The 18966-nt window shown below is 40.4% G+C and overlaps 1 protein-coding gene across 1 annotated transcript in view; it reads left to right on the top strand.

The window, feature by feature from the left end:
• Window positions 1–2107: 2107 nt before the first annotated feature.
• The window catches only part of CCZ1 (CCZ1 homolog, vacuolar protein trafficking and biogenesis associated), a 31510-nt gene continuing 14651 nt past the window's right edge, over window positions 2108–18966 (top strand). The window contains exons 1-8 of the mRNA XM_063428867.1: window positions 2108–2211; window positions 7310–7400; window positions 9362–9459; window positions 9560–9653; window positions 10646–10720; window positions 12961–13008; window positions 13549–13632; window positions 14479–14654. Of these exons, the coding sequence (XP_063284937.1) occupies window positions 7311–7400; window positions 9362–9459; window positions 9560–9653; window positions 10646–10720; window positions 12961–13008; window positions 13549–13632; window positions 14479–14654 (665 nt within the window). The 5' untranslated portion in view covers window positions 2108–2211; window position 7310. The remainder of the gene's footprint in view (window positions 2212–7309; window positions 7401–9361; window positions 9460–9559; window positions 9654–10645; window positions 10721–12960; window positions 13009–13548; window positions 13633–14478; window positions 14655–18966) is intronic.

Consider the following 18966-nt stretch of genomic DNA (forward strand, 5'->3'; position numbering starts at 1 on the left):
CCTTAAATTTCTGCCGTAGGCCCCATAGTTTAAGTCTTACAAGAATGCTTTGTTCATAGAAATTGTGTGTCAGCGGAAATGTTAGGTTCCTGTTGAGTGAAACATTGTAGCAGCTAGTCTTAATAAAATGTGAAGTTACTAAAAGCCTTGAGAAACTAACCTTGAGACTAACGTGCCAACTACTCAAAATGGCTGCCAAAGCCCCCCTCCCATCGAGTGAACTCCTCGTGCTAACAAGATGGTGCTGGAATCCTGAGGAGAAGTTCATGACGACAGTAATGACACAAGATGGTACACCCAGTAGGGAGGGCATTTAACTAAGCACTTAACACCTAAACCAATTAATAATGTTTACTTGTTGTTATCTTGAATTTCATTAGTGATGAAATTATGCCTTTATAAGGGTCTGCGCACCCACTTTTTAACAGATGCCATTAAATTTCCTGAAGTTCTTTCATTAACCTGAACCTCGTGTCTCAGTGTGAATTTACTTCTGCGTGCACGCAACTTTATTATTTCTAATTTGGACAGGAACAGATAGTCATTCAAACTTATTGGTTTGCATAAAATAATCCACTACAATGGCGCGGGCATATTCCAAGATGACAATGCCAGGATTCACCGGGCTGAAATTGAGAAAGAGTGGATCAGGGAGCATGAGACATCATTTTCACACTTGGATTGGCCACCACAGAGTCCAGACTTTGACCCCATTGAGAATCTTTGGGATGTGCTGGGGAAGAATTTGCGCAGTGGTCCGACTCTCCCATCATCAATACAAGATGTTAGTGAAAATTTAATGCAACACTGGACGGAAATAAATCTTGTGAGATTGCAGAAGCTTATCGAAACAATGCCACAGCAAATGCGTGCCGTAATCAAAGCTAAAGGCGGTACAATGAAATATTAGAGTGTGTGACCTTCTCTTTTTTTTTGGTTGCAACTTTTTTTGGCCAGGCAGTGTGATATTATATTGTGTGTTAGAATGTGTGTCAGTCTATTACATGTGAAAAACAAGTAGTGTGTAGACATTAACGAATGCATGTGTGTGAGCAAGAGAATGTAAAATTAGGTATATGCATGTGAAAACATTAGATATGTCTTTGTATATCTCCCAATTGGCTTGGTAGGAGCATCCCAAATATGGGCTCTAGTCCTGCTGTTCAGGATTTGTTGAAATGTACATATGGAGAGTGATAAAGAGCTCTGCTCATGGGCTCAATGCCCTGAATACCTTTTGCGCGCAATGGGCTTGTGCTGCTCTTGTGTACTTAGTCTCTGGTATCCTCAAATGAGGGACACCAAACAACCCCAAAATGGGGGGAAAGGAGCAGGCCTGGCCACAAAAGGGGCATCGCTGCCAGACAGCGCTCTGGCGGGCCCCAAGTACGGCAACCATGAAGAAAGTATGCCTGAACGGCTCTCTGCATAGCGTCTAATAATGCGCTCACAGTTGTGCTGGGGGGGTGACCTTTCCCTGCAATCCTAAAATGAAGGACACCAGAGAACAATACCAAACCAGTATGGCAAAACTGGATCCTAAAATGTGGTTGTCGTGCCAAATTATAGAGCACTGGACTTATAATTGTATCCTTCAGGGCTAAAATAACCAGACTGTGATTATAGCTGAGATGGATACATTTTATTAGAAATTCCCGACTATATTTCACATTTTACTATTTAAATTCACGGCCATTATTCAGGTTATGTGCAATGGTAGGTGTAAGAGGGCTTTGCTTTAATGGTTAACGTGTAATCACTGTGCACCCAGTGTACCACCACCTCCAGCTCCCAGAGCTAACTGGAAGGATCAGTCCTCTGTACAGCAACATATAGCCGGTTATACAGGACAGCCAATAGAAAACGATTCCGGAATCCCGGGGTTCGTACCATTCCGTGACTGTTGGGAGGGGGAATGATATAAAACAAGTCTTTATTGCAGTACAGTAAACTAGAACTCGATATCACCGTCTCCCCCCCCTAGCCTATTACAAGCGTCCTTTTCAAATGACGACTTCTTTTTTTTTTCCCGGCTTTAACCATTCGCGAAGGCAGGGGGGTTCTGACGTCACGCCTGCGGTTTCCAAGTTCTTTTCGGCAATGCTTCACGATGGATTCCCCCTCCATCTGTGTCGCACTTGCAGACGCCTTCCTGGTTGTCCCTGCGTGTTATGAAAATGTGTGATAGGATTTAAAGTGCTGGGGATTCAGGTGAGTGTGAGTGAGGCTGTGCTGAGTGCGTGCTCAGCGCCTCCTCTCTCTGTGTACAGTACTATAGGCCAATTAATCTATAATAATGAATAGTAAATCTCCCAGCCAGTCATGGTAACCCCCCCCTCTGGCACTCCTATAACCCTCAGCCAGCCCAGTAACACAACTCCCAGCTACTGGAGTGCCAGCACTGCACATGTATGCTGTCTATATATAATGAATGGTAAATCTCCCAGCCGGTGATGGTAACATCCCCCCGCCCCCTGGCACTCCTATAACCCCCAGCCAGCCCAGTAACACAACTCCCAGCACTGCACATGTATGTTGTCCTTGCAGTCCAGATGATACAGGTGTGTGTGTGTGTGTGTGTGTGTGTGCGTGTGCTGTTAGGGCATTAATAGGGCTAGAAAGTCAACACACTCACAAACTATCAAGTGCTGGGAGTCAGTTATTTACATATATATATATATATACTTATATTTATTACTGGCATTTATAAGGCGCCAACGTATTCCGCAGCGCTGTACATTTGGGACAATACAAAAAGATGATATGATATAAACAGACCGATACAAAAAGTAGAAGGCCCTGCCCGTGAGATTACAATCTACACTTAGTCTCTCTAATGTGTGCCTGTATTGCCTCCCCCCATGTGCCCGGCTACTTACCATAGTGTGTCACTTCAAAAACCTATGCACCTTTTGTCTCCTCTGGAGCCTCAAATTTGTCTGTTTGGCGCACCCCCTGTATTTTCCCAGTAACCCCTAACTCCCACTAATTGGCCGCCATGTTTGAGCTATCCCTTACTAGGGTTTACAAGGATTTTCACCCAGTTTGCCAGCCCCATACTTCATTGTCTGTCGATCTCCAGTTAAAGGAAAATTATAAGTACCATAACCACTACGGCGAGCTGTAGTGATAAAGGTGCCATGAATCTCCTGGAGCGGCTCTACTGTTAAGAGTCAACCCAATTTTTTTTTTACAATTTGACAGTTTTTATTCTTTTTCAAGAGCTAGTTCACATTGGCTGTACGTCATTTGGGTCACACAGTTACAGTTCATACATTAGTTTGTACAGTAGATTTATGGTACTTTGCACCTTTACAATAAGCAGCACAAAGTCTCCTAGTACAAGTCCTGCAATATCTGTGCGACATGGATCGTTTGGTATCTTTGGCACGTTTGACAGTGTCTGGCAGGGATTACATGGTTATCTCTGGTATATGTGATTGTTTTAGCAGAGGCCACTTCAGCCCTCTTGTTCCCTCGGCTTGTGGTCTATGGTTGTTAGTGAGTTAGTGTACCAGGTGTCTGGTCATGTTTTTTTTTTTTTTTCTTCTCTTCCTTAAAGGACCACTCTAGTGCCAGGAAAACATACTCGTTTTCCTGGCACTAGAGTGCCCTGAGGGTGCCTCCACCCTCAGGGACCCCCTCCCGCCCAGCTCTGGAAAGGGGAAAGTGTTTAAAACGTACCTTTTTCCAGCGGTGGTCGGGGAGCTCTCCTCCTCCGATCCTCCTCTTCTCCTCCCCGTCGGCTGAATGCGCACGCGCGGCAAGAGCTGCGCGCGCATTCAGCCGGTCACATAGGAAAGCATTCATAATGCTTTCCTATGGACGCTTGCGTGCTCTCACTGTGATTTTCACAGTGAGAATCACGCAAGCGCCTCTAGCGGCTGTCAATGAGACAGCCACAAGAGGAAATAGGGGAAGGCTTAACCCATTCACAAACATAGCAGTTTCTCTGAAACTGCTATGTTTATGAAAAAATGGGTTAACCCTAGAAGGACCTGGCACCCTGGCATTCAGCCGAGGAGGAGGAGAGCTCCCCGCCCGGCGCTGGAGAAAGAGGAAAGTTTAACCCCTTCCACCCCTTAGAGCCCTGCGGGACGGGGACCCTGAGGGTGGGGGCACCCTCAGGGCACTATAGTGGTCCTTTAAGATTGTAGATGGAGAGCATTCATGTTATTAACTTCGGTTTATCTAAACATATCTCACCTGCTTTATATGCATTCATTATGAATTTTAAAGTGAATCTGTTCTGAGAAAAACGTGCTCCCATACACATTGAGTAAAGATACATAGTGTATTCAATGTAAAATATAAAGATTTACTCCATTTTCCTCTGTTCCAGCGCCACTCTTTGTGTAACCCCCACCTCCGAACTGTCCTCTGCTCCCAAGTCTTCTTTGATTTGCCCTGCTTGAGACATATTCCCATGCAGGGCAAATCTCGGCAGTGACGTTGGAACGCTGGCTTCGTTGCCAGCGTCGGACAGTGACTTCACTCCATTCCTATACTAGCGACAGCTAGGGAGTTTCCATAGCAACCAGTTGCTATGGGAAGTGAGTAGGGGAACCTCCTTGTGGGAGGTCTATTCTGCTTTCCCTCTGACAGCTGGGAGCAAAACTTATTTTTACATGGGTTGTTCTCCTAATCTGTACATTTGCTAGCAAAACTAAATCTAATGAGCAACTTGTTTGGGGCAAGACAGGTGCCCTTTAACCCCTTAAGGACACATGACGTGTGAGACACGTCATGATTCCCTTTTATTCCAGAAGTTTGGTCCTTAAGGGGTTAAAAGGCAGTCTTGGCACCATAACCACTGCAGACTGCTAGTGCCAGGAATGCCCTGACTTTGTTCCACTGTGAGTAGTTAAGCAGTTTTCAAATGGTTTGCCACTTAAATGATCAAAAAACAAACCCGTTTTCCTGATACTATAGTGCCCTAAGGGTGCCCCCACCCTCAGGGCCCCCTTGCCTTTGCGTTGAAGGGGTTAAACCCCCTTCAGTTACTTACCTTAATCTAGTGCCGGGCTCCCTCGGTGCTGGTGACCTCTCCTCCCCCGCCGATGTCAGCTCCTGAGTGGAGCGGAATGCGCATGCGCGGCAAGTGCCGTGCACGCATTCAAACAGTCCATAGGAAAGCATTTCTCAATGCTGTCCTATGGATGCTCTGCACTCTAGATGTTTAAATCGCATCCAGCATCGCAGAAGCGCCTCAAGCGGCTGTCAGGACGACAGCCACGAGAGGTTGGATTAACCCTGCTATGTAAACATAGCAGCTTCTCTGAAACTGCTATGTTTACATGTGAAGGGTTAAAACCTGAGGGACCTGGCAATCAGACCTCATACCCAGATTACTAATGGGGAAGTCCCTAACATCTGCATTAGTGATGTCAATTCGACTGTTTGCATGAAATACATGGGCTGAAGCTCTCCACCAATTAATTGTGTCCAATTAGGGACAGGTTTTGGGCGTAATTTAGTGATTTAATTCTCATTTCACTGAATATCACCTTTATTTTATAAGTCACTTAAAATGTGTTTAGGGCATTACCTTGGTGTTTCATTCTTCAGTAATAAATACATTTAGCCACCCATTCTTCAATTAAATTAAAAGGAAGCACCAAAACAATTTAGCTTAATGAAGCATTTTAGAGTATAGGTCACTTCCCTGCACTCTCACTGCTAAATGTTCTGTTAGTTAGGAGTTAAATCATTTTAGTTTCTGTTTATGCACCTCTCCTGACTGTGACTCACATAGCCCACATGAAGAAAATAGTTTAATTTTCAGTTAGATTTTATAGCACTATGTGTGTTTACTTTAAATCTCCTGCTTTAGTAACCTTGTAGGTTCCATGACGTCCCCCCACCCCCGTGTATAAACTGTAAAAACATTTTTACACTTACCTGATTCTAGCGCTGATGGGGATAGCCTAATGCGCATGTGTGGCGAGCACTGAACGCATTAGACCTTCCCCATAGAACGTAATTGACTCAATGCTTTCCTATGGGAATTTTAAAGACCCCAAGTGTATGGAAAGACTCTAATAGGGTCCGCTGCATGCCTCCTACCAATTGTGTGATCGGCAGGGACAGCATGCCAGAGCTGCAGCAATTCCAAATCACTCTTGACTGTGTGAGCTGGGGATCCCACTGATGACATCAGGTTAACCTAGATTTAGTGTTAGTGTAGGGTTGTGGTTTATACTGTTTTATTATAAGGAATAATGTAGGGTTAGGCTATGTGTACGCTTAGTTGGTGTAAGTGTAGGGTTGGCATAGCGTTATTGTTAACTACCAAAACATATAGCAATCAGGACTGGTATGTAAAAAAATTGCGTTATTTTTCTTTAGTTCTACACTTATACAAAATGTTTTGTTTTGTTACCCTTCCTTCCCTCCCATTTGTTTTATTAATACTTAATGCTGTGTTAGGTGTGCATATAAGATATTAAAAGAAAGCCTTATCTGTCCTTTTTAAAACAATATATAATATGTATGGCTGCACTTAAAAGAGAAATCATTCAATTACAGTGGAACGAACATATACCACCAATTCTAAGGTTTTTTTTTTCTTTTTTTTTCCCCAGAAGTTGGGTATTTGTGTCCATCCTAAAGAGTTACTTGAACTTTATTCACATGGAAGTCTGTTGTGGGCTATTACCAAAGCAGGAGATAAAGATAATTTAAATAAACTGTGCAATAAATTTAAAGGTACACTATAATGCCTATGTGGCTGTTTAGGACGCCAGCTCCCATTAGATCGCTCTGAAAAGTTGATTTTATTTACCTTTTCTCGACCTCCACAGCTGGTCCCGCCTCAGTGGCTGAGATCATCATTTTTTCCCCCATTGGAAAGCTATTGCGCTTGCGCAGCAAAACTTTGCTCTGTGCCAATTAACGTCTACCCATTGAGATGCATTGAATTCAGAGCATGGAGACGCTGAACACAGCACTGACCACTAGAGGACGCACCTCTAGTGGCCATCTCAGCGACTGTCACTTGGGGTGTTACTAGACATCAGTGTCATTTAGTAGACTTGTGCAGAAAAATAGTATTGGACAATTCATTCTGTATCAAATTTATTTTAATCCACACCCAACTGAATTACTGTCTGTGCTATTCAATAAATAAGACTCCACAGGTAAATCCTGGACAACTGATTTGTCTGGTTGTGGATTAAAATGAATTTGATTCAGACAAACCATCCAAAGCAAATAATTAGCACAAGTCTAATACTTACTCTTTGCAGGTTTTTTTTTTTTTTCTGATGCATATAACCCTTGCAGTTAATCTTCCTTGTCTTCTTTTTAGGATGGCCCACGCGGCGCAGGAGAAGCAATATGCTCCTTCTCTAACAAATTTTTTCATCTATAATCCAAAGTTTGGTCCAAGAGAAGGAGAAGTAAGTGTCCATTTTACATCCTTGAACCTGAAATAGTATGATTAATTCCCAAGCACTTAGGCTTTCATCCTTTGCAGGTCATTAGAGTGAGTACCATCCAGAAGATAGCATCCATACTCCAGGACTTTCCTTTTTAAAGCTAAATTGACCTTCCTAGTTAATTAATCTCATATATTTAACTTTAATAAGTAATACATCTAAAAGGTGTTCAGTGAAATATAAAACTGAGGAGAACCGGTTTTGTTGTAGTCTATTTGTCCTCAATATCAAGATGTTAACAGTGACCGTGCCATATAAACACAAAATGGCTGCCTTGTCTTGTTCTCTTCTTGTCTGTACAGTAATGTCCATTTTGTCAGGGGCTCATGTTTACATACTCTGGAAATGTAAGGCTACTTAATCTAGTGTTTTTATATGGACTCCGGCCACTCAAATATCATTCTTGCTGTTCTATTTGCCTATTAAGGCTGTTTGAGTGAGTACAGTATGCTGATTCTTATTTAATTTAATATGGTTAATTGGAAACACTGAGGCATTTGTTGAATTCATGTGACAAAATATTAAATGTACACGTGACAACATTTCTTGTAGTAGACAAGTCTTGGCAGCAAAATGACAAAAACCTATCATTTTCTTTATTACAAAAGTGTTCAGATTTGTCTTAGTATCCATTAGGATGTATTTTCTTTATCCCCAGCAGTTAAACAGACTGATTAAAAAGATAGCAATTGTATACTGATCGTAAGCTTGCTAGGAGTGTCCTCATACCTCATAGGATTGTTTCAGTTTATTTATTCCCTTAATATAAATATATATATATATGTGTGTATGTATGTAAATGCATGATATTAATAAGATTATTAATAGTAAGTGTTAATAATTCTCATGCTTGCAAACAAAACCCTTCATATTGTGGGATTAGGCAAATTGCATAATATCATGACATATATATTGTCAAAATTCAGCATTTATACTGCAAAGTAGAAAATAAATAGGGTAGGCACACGTTAAAAAAATCAACCAGTTTGAGCATCCTGTCCAGAGCCAACCAGACTGAAGTAAAAATAAATCAGAAAGGACTGGGCACATGGCAGACTTAAACGGACACTATAGTCTACAGAACAACTACAGCTTATTGTATTTGTTCAGGTGAGTAGGCCACTCCTCAGATGGCTACTCAAGGTTCTTCCTGGGGCAGTGCTGCACAGTGTGCAGAACTGCCATTCAGTGTCTCCACCCTCTGCATGGAGACACTGAACTTTCCTCTTAGAGATGCATTGATTCAGTGAATCTCTATGAGGAGATGCTGATTGGCAAGGGCTGTGTTTGGCTTATGCTGGCTCTGCCCCTGATTTGCCTCCTTGACATGATCAGCCAATCCAATGGGAAAGCATTGCTATTGGCTCAGAGGAACACTCTTGTTGATGTCCACCAAGCAGGCAGATCAGGGGCAGAGCCAGCAGCTGCAGACTGAAATAAGATTTTGCTCTAGATAGGGGGGCAAGGGGGTACCAGGGGGGGCTAGATGGTGGTTTTAACAGTATAGGGTCAGGAATACGTTTGTGTTCCTGACCCTATAGTATTTCTTTAATGGATAGAATCAAGCAACATTTTAGCTTGTGGGCTTTTGTTTTCCTGCCTTGCATTTATAAAGGAGGCTGCAGTTATTTTGTCGTCTTCTATGCAGATTACATGACGTTTAGCCTAGCTGACCTTTATGGCCATTCTAGACTGTCATTCCATAGTAACTTACTGTATTTTTAGAGAACGTAGGTTGTAGGCATAGTGGGTGTAGTGATTCTGCATGCTTGGCTACATACTCTACATATGTGACTGGATGTGTGGGATAGTTTTGCAGATGGTAGTAAACTGGTTGCTTTGCTGCATTCTCCATTATTTACATCCTGTTTCTAATCACAGAAGTGAATCTGTTGTTCATATTTTCTTTTTCCCCTTACAAGGAAGAAAAAAAGATCCTCTTCTATCACCCAAATGAAGCAGAAAAGAACGACAAAATAAAAAATGTTGGCTTGTGTGAAGCCATAGTGCAGTTTACAAGGTAGTAAATGTAGCCTAACTCGTCCATTGGTTACTTTTAAGCTTACACTGTGCACTTTTGAGCTTACATAATGTTTCCCCTTACTTTATATTCTTTCAAGGACCTTCAACCCAACAAAGCCAGCAAAGTCTTTGCACACTCAGAAGAACAGGCAGTTCTTTCACGAACCCGAAGAAGGTTTTTGGATGGTTATGGTAAGTAATTGTTTTAAGAATTATACCATCCGTGTACACTTGAGGTTTAGAAGCAATTGGATAGGAACGTTTAAACATGGAGAAATTGCTGTGAAATCCAACAGAATTTTTCTTCCAATAGCTCCACCATTAGACTTTTAACAGAGACCTCTTAAAATAGACTAGGCTACTTCCGCTTAAGGTCAGATAAATCTACGTGTATGATATTAACGTGACTAGGGAATGACTGGGGCCTTACATGAAAGATCATGCAATAGTCTCTGTGTTCATGGTGAGATTTCCCTATACTGTACACACTTGATCTGATTCTTTAAAGCAGTGATTCTTAAACCAGCTCTCATGTTCTCTGGTGCTTCAAGTCCTTTGCATTTCATAGTTGTGTAAGCTGTAAGCTGCACACTATAACTACTTTGGAAACCACTTCAATAAAATGTCAAAGTTCAAGTCTTGCTATAGCGTCCCCCGGTGATGCTACAACTCCGCCATCTGTGATGCTGGTATTTCTTCCTGAGTTTTCTCTCACAGAGACAGGGTTATTCACAAGGTCAGGAATTTCAACGTGTTGTGAATTTAATTTGTTCCTAAGATTTGAAATTCACTTAAAAAACAAACCTCACTGGGTAATCCTGACACTAAACTAAGAATTGCTGCAGGTTCAAAGTGAAATTCAAATTTAAGGCCAGAGTAGCTGAATTGGAATCATAGTTGACTGTTTCCAGTTCAGCTCTTTTGGTCTTACATTTGAATTTCACTTTGACTTCATGACAATTCTCACTTTAGTGAATAACTCAGGATTTGCGAGTATGAATGCAGATCTTTTAAGAAAAGATGTTGTTATACAGTGGTAACACGGACTCTAAATCTTGCAAGTTTATGACCATTTGAAACATTTCAATGCAAATTATAGTTGATAACGAATTGTCAGTGAGTAAATGGTCAGTTTTTGCTGAACAATCTGTGAGCATCATTAATTGTTTGATTGCATATTTTAGGTGGTAAGGAATCCAGCTGTGGAAAAGCAAAGAGATGGTAGAAACGTTATTGAATATCAAGAGGACGAATTACTTGTAAGTTGTTTTCTTTTTTGGGGGAGGGGGAGGGCATTTGTAAATGTGTACGCATATGTATTTGTTTTATGATTTAAATATTTAAGCTGCAGTCTGAATTTTTTGTTTTATTGGCATAACACTTAAAGTGACACTATATGTACCCAGACCACTTCAGCTCATTAAAGTGGTCTGGGTGCAGTGCCCCTGTTCCCTTAAAGGAACACTATAGCGTTAGGAATACAAATATGTATTCCTAACGCTATAGAGCCCTAGTCACCTAAACGGTGACTAGGGCCCCTTCCACGGCGAATAAATAGTTAATTAACCATTTATTTGCTTACCTTAATCCAGCGCCAGGCTCCCTGGGCGCTGGTGGCCTCTCCTCCTCCATCGACGTCAGCATCCGAGTGGAGCCGAATGCGCATGCGTGGCCAGAGGCGAGCACGTGCATTCACACCCATAGGAAAGCATTACTCAATGCTTCCCTATGGGGATCTTTTTTGACGCTGGTGGTCTGTGAGGACGTCCAGCGACAAATAAGTGTGAATTACTTGGTGTAAATCGCGGAAGCGTCTCTAGTGGCTGTCAGGAAGACAGCCACTAGAGGCTGGGTTAACCCTGCAGTGTAAACATAGCAGTTTCTCTGAAACTGCTATGTTTTCAGCTGCAGGGTTAAAAGTAGGGGGACCTGGCACCCAGACCACTTCATTGAGCTGAAGTGGTCTGAGTGCCTATAGTGGTCCTTTAACCCTGCAATTGTGATAGCAGCTTTTGATAAACTGCAATAATTACCTTTCAGAGTTAACTCCACCTCTAGTGGCGGTCTACTAGCCACTAGAGGCACTTCCAGGTCTTTAGCGGACTTTGCGTCCCCTAAATGATGCTGGACATCCTTACACTTTGCATGAGGACATCCAGCGTCCGCTAAAACCCCACAGGAGAGCATGCTTTTCTTTGGGGAAATCCCAATGTGATCGACGTGCTTTGCATGAGGTCATCCAGCGTCACACAAAGCACCATAGGAAAGCATTATACAATGTTTTCCTATGTGGGATCACCATGCATGCACAATAGGGCCCGTCGACCTAGGAGGAGCAGAGTGGAACCTGACCCAATATGCCTTCAGCACCATGGAGGGAGCAACGGAGGGGGGCACTATAGTGCTAGGAACATAACGTTGTTTTGCTAGCACTATAGTTCCCCTTTACGTTAAACAGTAGGGTTGATTTTCTAAATGCCAAATATACTTTTGCAGATTCAGCTCATTACATTTGTCTCAATTCTGTGGCATTCGATTGTTCGAATTACTCAGTGTTGCACTGTATTCACTAACGTCTGAACGCTAACTGGATTTAGCTGAATGGATGGATCTCATTACTGCAGTATGCTTTATTTACAAATGACTCAACCAAATTGTAACTGAATTTCTCTGCTATAAATAAGTTGTTAATGTAAGAGTAGGTCTTGGGTATTTAGGGCTGGAGTATATGGTTAAGGGGAGTGGGGTTTGGGGTAGCATGTGGGTGATTTAGATTAGTAGGTTTTGAGTTTTAGGTGCAGTTTCCCGGATTTGTATCAGGGGAATTAGAGAGTTGTACTCTTCAAACCTATGTGCAGCAATAAGCTTATATGTACAGTAAACAATATAGCCATTATCGAATTATTCTACAGTTATGGTGTTCATTTATATGGCTGATAAATAAGTCACTGTAGTCACCAGGACCAGCTTGCTATACAGCGTAAAGGGACACTATAGTCTCCAAAACAATTTAGCTTAATGAAGCATTTCTAGTGTATAGATCATGCCTCTGAAGTTTCACTGCTCAATTCATTGCCATTTATGAGTTAAATCACTTTTGTTTCTGTTTATGCCGACCTAGCCACACATTCCATTGGTGGAGCGTGGCATTTTGCTGCTGCAGATGCTTAATAGCCTCCCAATGTTTTCCTATGGGAAAGCATTGGATTGGCTGAGATCATCAAACTTGATTATCTCAGCCATGGTGGCGGAAACAGCGCTGGCGAGACCAGCGCCAAGGTGGAAAAAAGTTAAGTAAAACAACCTTGTAACTCCACGGAGTATGGGTGCCTGGGACCTAAACAGCTAGTTAAGTACTATAGTGTTAGGAATACACGTTTTGTATGCCGAACACTAAAGTGTTCCTTTAAACTCTGAAGTCTTTTGAGTACAAAATCATAGTATTGCAATTCTGCCTTTTAGTCCATAGCTTGTCATAATGTGTTTAATTTTCTTACAGGACAAAGTGTATTCCTCAGTGCTGCAACAATGTTATAAAATGTATAAGGTAATTATCCTTTGTTGTGATTCTGTTGCCACCTTTAGCTCCTGAACTAGGAAGGAGCTAAAGGTGGATTGGGATACTAACCCCCCTTTGCAGGGGTGGCACCATCAAAGCGCTTTGATTTACTTCACACTGTGAGTGCTTCCAAAAACGTGTCTACATATATGCTTTATATGGTTTCATACTATGTATTGTTTATTTCTTTATAGGTAATGACAGCGGTTTCCCATATTTTTTTGTATACGTATACTATTCTCTGTTAGAGCTATCTTGCCTATTGCCTCTTCTCATGCACAATCATTTATAATTTGTGTTCAATGTGCATGGTAAACTAGAATGAAAGTCTAGATGATTAAACAAATTTCAACAGTCAATCCGATTGTTGATCCGAAGTGTAACTTAGTAAAATAAATTGTGTACAACTAAGTGTTTGTATGTGTGTTTGTGTGTTTGTGTGTTTGTGTGTGTGTGTATATATATATATTTTTTTTTTCTATTTGTAAATTGTAATACTGTGTTTTTTCTTTTCTTATTTCAATGTAGCTATTTAATGGCACATTCTACAAAGCAATGGAGGATGGTGGTGTTGCACTGCTCAAAGATAGACTGGAGAAATTCTTCCATAGGGTGAATATGCATCTAGTTTACATTACGTGTTAATAACTTTTAGTAACTGCAAAATGGTTGTCAGCCTTGCCCTTATCAGTATTGCATACTAGATTATAAAGTAATACTAACTAGCAAATTCCTTTCTCCTACTCCTATCTCCTGATATCTATAGGGCCAGGTTTGTTATATAGAGATGAATGTACTGCCCAGTCTGCTTTTAAAGTGCATTTATGGCTAGAGGATTCAAGATTGGAAATAAAAATGGTTAATGGACCATAACTCACAGAAGTCAGAAGTAAGGATAGATACATTAAGATAGATACATTATTGTCCAATGACCTCATCAGGTTTACTCTATTGCTCTAGATCAGGGGTAGGCAATGTCTGGTACTCCAGAGACCTCTTTAACCCTGAGACTTTGCCAGCATTATGGCTGTGAGAGCATTATGGGAGATGGAGTGCTGAAGGTTGCCTGCCCCTGCTTTAGAGTGAGTTATACAATGTATTTGTAAATTAAAAAGAGCTGCAGTGGTCTTGGCGTTCTTTAGCCAAGTCTGAAAATAAGTAGTCCTAAAATATTGGAAGGGAATTTATCAAGGCAAAGCAGGTGCTATTTTGGGTGCAAAGTGCAGCATATTTAGATACATTCTGTTGGTTCCCATGGAAATCTGTCATTATTTATCTTATTGCCCTAGAAAACCAGTTTTGCCATGATACATTTCCCCATAGTGTCCTGAGCTTGATTTGATTTGATCGGCTTGTTATCAGTCTGGGTTCTGGTACAGCACCTGGAGGCTGAAGCATGATGTACAGAGGCTAAAGAGTTTAATGTTCATTTTCTTTTCTTTTTTTTTTAATCCACAGTATTTGCAAACCTTACACCTCCAGTCCTGTGACTTGCTTGACATATTTGGTGGCATTAGCTTCTTTCCATTAGATAAAATGACCTATCTTAAAATCCAGTCATTTATCAACCGGGTGGAAGAAAGTCTAAGCATTGTGAAGTATACAGCTTTCCTATACAACGACCAGCTCATCTGGTAAGTACCAACTGAAGCTCTATGTGATTCCTAATAAATGTTATAATTACGGCAGGTATCATCTGGTAATGCTAAAACCTGATGTTCTTTTAATAACATATATTTTCCTGAATTTGTTTGTAACAAACTTATCAAATATATAGTCTTGGTGTGTGTGTGTGTGTATATATATATGTGTGTGTGTATATATATATATATATATATATATATATATATAGTTTTGGTGTGTACATATATTTTATATTATTAATCAAACCAAACTACTGTAAACATAACTATAATATGTTGTGCAACCCCATTAGTAACGATAATTTTCAATTTGTGTATGCAGATGTGTGATCCCATTAGGCTTTGGGAGTGATGGCTGCTGGGATGTGGCAAAGCCTGGTAGCAGAAATGAACCATTTTAAAAATGTTTGCAGTGTTTTGTAAATGTTAAAGCAATAGATATGACATTGTAGTGCCTGTTTAGCAATATGCATTTCTTTTGATTGCACTGGTATTTCTGCAGAATATATTTTACATAAAGGTTCACAATAAGTGATCAAATCTTGCCAGAGAAGCACTGCAATGCGGTACTTAAAAGGACAGGTTTCTGAAGTGCTTTATGTGCGAAGGGTCTGTCCTCAGTTTTTTTTTTTTTTTTTTATGTTTTTTCCATTTTACCAAAAATGCAGATTTTAATAGAAATTGGCACTTTTCTAAATTAACTTTGCTACACCCCCTGGCTCTCAGACACCCGGTCTACTAGGGCTCCACGTTTTCACTAGCCATTCGGTAGATACATATAGAGAGTTTAAGTGCAATATGAATTTGAGGAAGGAAAGAACATTTGTGAAGGCAGTCTCTCTTAAAACACTAAGGATGGGCTCACAATCTGCTAATTCAACGGTAATATAGCTGCTATTGATGGCGTCAGAAGACTTCTAAGGTTACTGTCCAGTAAACAGATATCATGAGTGCAGTCGCAGCTGTATCATTAATGTATAGGATGCCTATTGCTCAAGGGAATCCCACCTGATCCGACTTGAAATATCAGGCGATCACCGTACACTTCTCACCTTCCAAGTTCGTGTCCAAATTTTGCAAGAGGAGAAATTGCAGTAATTATTTACAGCCTAGGTGTGAATTGGTGTGAAAGGAGAGAACAGGTTGAATGCGTCCATGATCAGCCGTATTGTCTGTAAGATATCCTGTTTGCAAAGTGACAGGTGTAAAGAGGTGGCTAAATAGGGCAGCCTTCTTGATCATCTGCAATGGGTTTTCTTCAAAAGCCTATTGAATACATTTCCTCAAAACAGGATCAATCTCTCCATATTTTTATAGTATCCATCCATTTCACTTGAAGTTTGACTTTTATTTAGAAAGAAAGTTCAGAAAAGTAAAATGCTCTCTTAAAAAAAACAAAAAAAAACCCAAAAAACAAAAGTAAGATTCTCTAAAAACGAGAAAGCTATAGGTTATTTCAAGATTTTGCAAAAGCGCTTAGTAGAGAGAGTGTATGTGTATATAATATATATCGATCTCTTTCCAATGAAGGTACCAGGGCTCTCCATGGATTTTATTCCAAAATTCTTCTTTATTTGTAATGCACAAATAATGTATTTACATAGTGAAGGTGACATTTTAGTTCTAAATGAACTTGCATCAGGACATGTTTCATTTATTCATGTGAATACATTATTTGTGCATTCCAAATAAGGAAGAATTTTGGAATAAAATCCCTGGAGTGCTGACATTTTGGAAAATATATGTATATGGGAGTATGGCCAAGCACTGAGTAACTTCCATTTGATTTATTTGGGGTGCATTTATTTTAATTTCTTCATTTTTACTGCATTGAATCCTGTGGACTGTTTTTACATACTGTTGTGTAAAGTATTGCTATTATGGTGGAACCAGAGATTTAGTTACATTTAAACATTTAAATTTGTATTTTTTTATTTTTTTTAAACTATGTTGCAACCTTGCCCTTGAGGTTCGTTCCCACAAACTCTGTCAGATTTTTCTGCTTCGATAAACGATGTAGTGCTCAGTTCATTAATTTTTTTTTTTTAATATGGATGTTTTTGTTTAATCCACAGTGTTTGAACGAATACTCTAAGCAGCAAAACAACTTTAGCTTAATAAAGTGGTATTTGTGTATAGATCGTGCCTCTGCAATTTCACTGCTAAATTATGCTAGTTAGGAGTTATAAGTCTTATCCACATATGGTAACCCACAAGGACATTGTAACTTAAAAATCACAAAACTTTAGGTGCAGGTGATCTTATTTCTAATTTGAACATTTTTGTCAGTATGTGGGTGAGCTAAAGTCTTACCTGGGATCATTTGTCCACATGTATTATCTCCGTTGCGTACACCCTTTGGAAAATAGGTAGGTCCCAGTAAGTTTGTGAGGTTACGACCCTGTTTTTCAAGTCTTACATTTAAATTGATGCCTGAATTATGCAGGTTAGGACTTAGCATGTAGTCTGCGTCACAAATGACATGAATATGATGCAAGAAGTGACAGAGCTTTAGGTACCTGTACACCCAGGGCTTAACACTGATCTGAATGGAAACATTTCACTTTTTGTAAATGGCCAATACATATTTCCCCATGCAGTGTCTGTGTCTTGTGTTATAATGCTTTGTGATTGTCATTGTCCTAAAAGTTACCTTGCACCTTGGCTACGATTGCCTTATCATTTAAGGAGTAGTTATTATTTAGGAAAATGTTAGACCATTTTAGAATCTTGAGATTTTTGTAAAACCTTTTAAACTTTGGAACAGGAAGAAAACTGTAGAAAGCAATGTCTTCTGACATAGGCCTTGGTTTAATATTGCTGGATAAGCTTCCCTAATGACTTGCGGTAATATTTTTGGCTAAATGTTTTCAAAAATTTCAAATATCAAAAAATATGTTGTATACAAAAAATATCAAAATCTAATACTTTTTTTCTATTTTTAAAATCAAATAATAATAATTATTATTTTTTTTTATTATTTTTTTTACGAATTTGGAGTCTTTATCAAACAATATTAAATATAGGCCATACTGTCAGAAATACTTGTGAAACTGGTAAGAGTCTTTGTCACCACTGTCATCAAAAGCCTCTTCTTTCTCGGGTCTCCTGTTAAGACTTGGCACAATGGCACTGGTCTGCTTTTGGTCTCAGATTGTCCAGATCATCCTTGGATTACAGCACATACTGCAAACTATCTTCTTTACATGGAACTGAAAGGCATAATAAGTTCACAATTTCCAGTATTATTTAACATTTTTATTTTTGTTATTTTATTTTTTGTTGTGCATAGATTACAAACTTATTACACTGCCACAATAGCAGAGGTAAGAGCGAAAAAACACATAAATAAGTGTGGCAATAGATATAACTGCACCTTTTTAGATAAATATGTATGCAAGATATACTTTGGCTAAACGGTTGTGTTAATAGATGTAAACCAAATTAAGATGGTATAACAAGCTTTGTTTATGCAAGAAGCTTTTCAGACTTGTAAGATAACTATATGCTTTTGCCACTGAAATGTTATACATTGCTAACTCTCTGCACTGGATGAAATAGCAAGAAAGAGGGGAAACTAAGGTTAATACAAGCTAATAGTAAAGATTCTGTATGCCATCTATCTAGCCAGCTATGCATCCTTCTCCGACCTGCGAAAGTAGTAAGGCTCAGAGTCCCTGTCAGCCGATCCCTACAGGATGCCAAGGTAGAGTGTAGCTTCTGTGGTGCTTGGGATTATCCACAGAGCAGCTCCAGAGCGGGATTACCCTCCAGGCCCGAGGGAGAGCGGGCATCCGCAAGCCATGCACTCAGTCTTATGGGTGCCAAGGTAATTCCCCTTCAGGGGTGTTCGTGAGATCTTGATGGAACGTGCCGCTGACTGCGGTTGATCTTCGGTCTGCGTGGTCGATGTGTGGAGGCATAGGCTCTTGAAGCTCGCGGTCTTGGATGGTGTGCCATAATGATGGTAGGCGCTTGTGAAGTTGTAGAGCCTTGAGTGGTAGCGCCTGCCTCTGGGAAACTAGGCTTGTGGCAGCCCTCATGCGGTGAGGTTGCTGATGCAGCCATGCATGAAGATATCTTGAGCCAGAAGTTCTGGAATATGGCATCCAATCGTTGCTGTATGGTTTCCATAGCTCCGCTGTTGGATCTCTGAGTTTGACAGAGGCTGGAGTAGGACCATCCGCCATTTTAGTGAGGCTTGGTATAGGACTCGCCATAGGAATTCCACTGTGGGTCACAAGTGAGTGCAGCAGCGTTTGGTGCCTGGTCAGCTTTAGTGGGACCGGGATATCCCTGCCGG

This window comes from Pelobates fuscus, chromosome 8, assembly GCF_036172605.1.
Source record: "Pelobates fuscus isolate aPelFus1 chromosome 8, aPelFus1.pri, whole genome shotgun sequence".
In the NCBI taxonomy this organism is placed as follows: domain Eukaryota; kingdom Metazoa; phylum Chordata; class Amphibia; order Anura; family Pelobatidae; genus Pelobates; species Pelobates fuscus.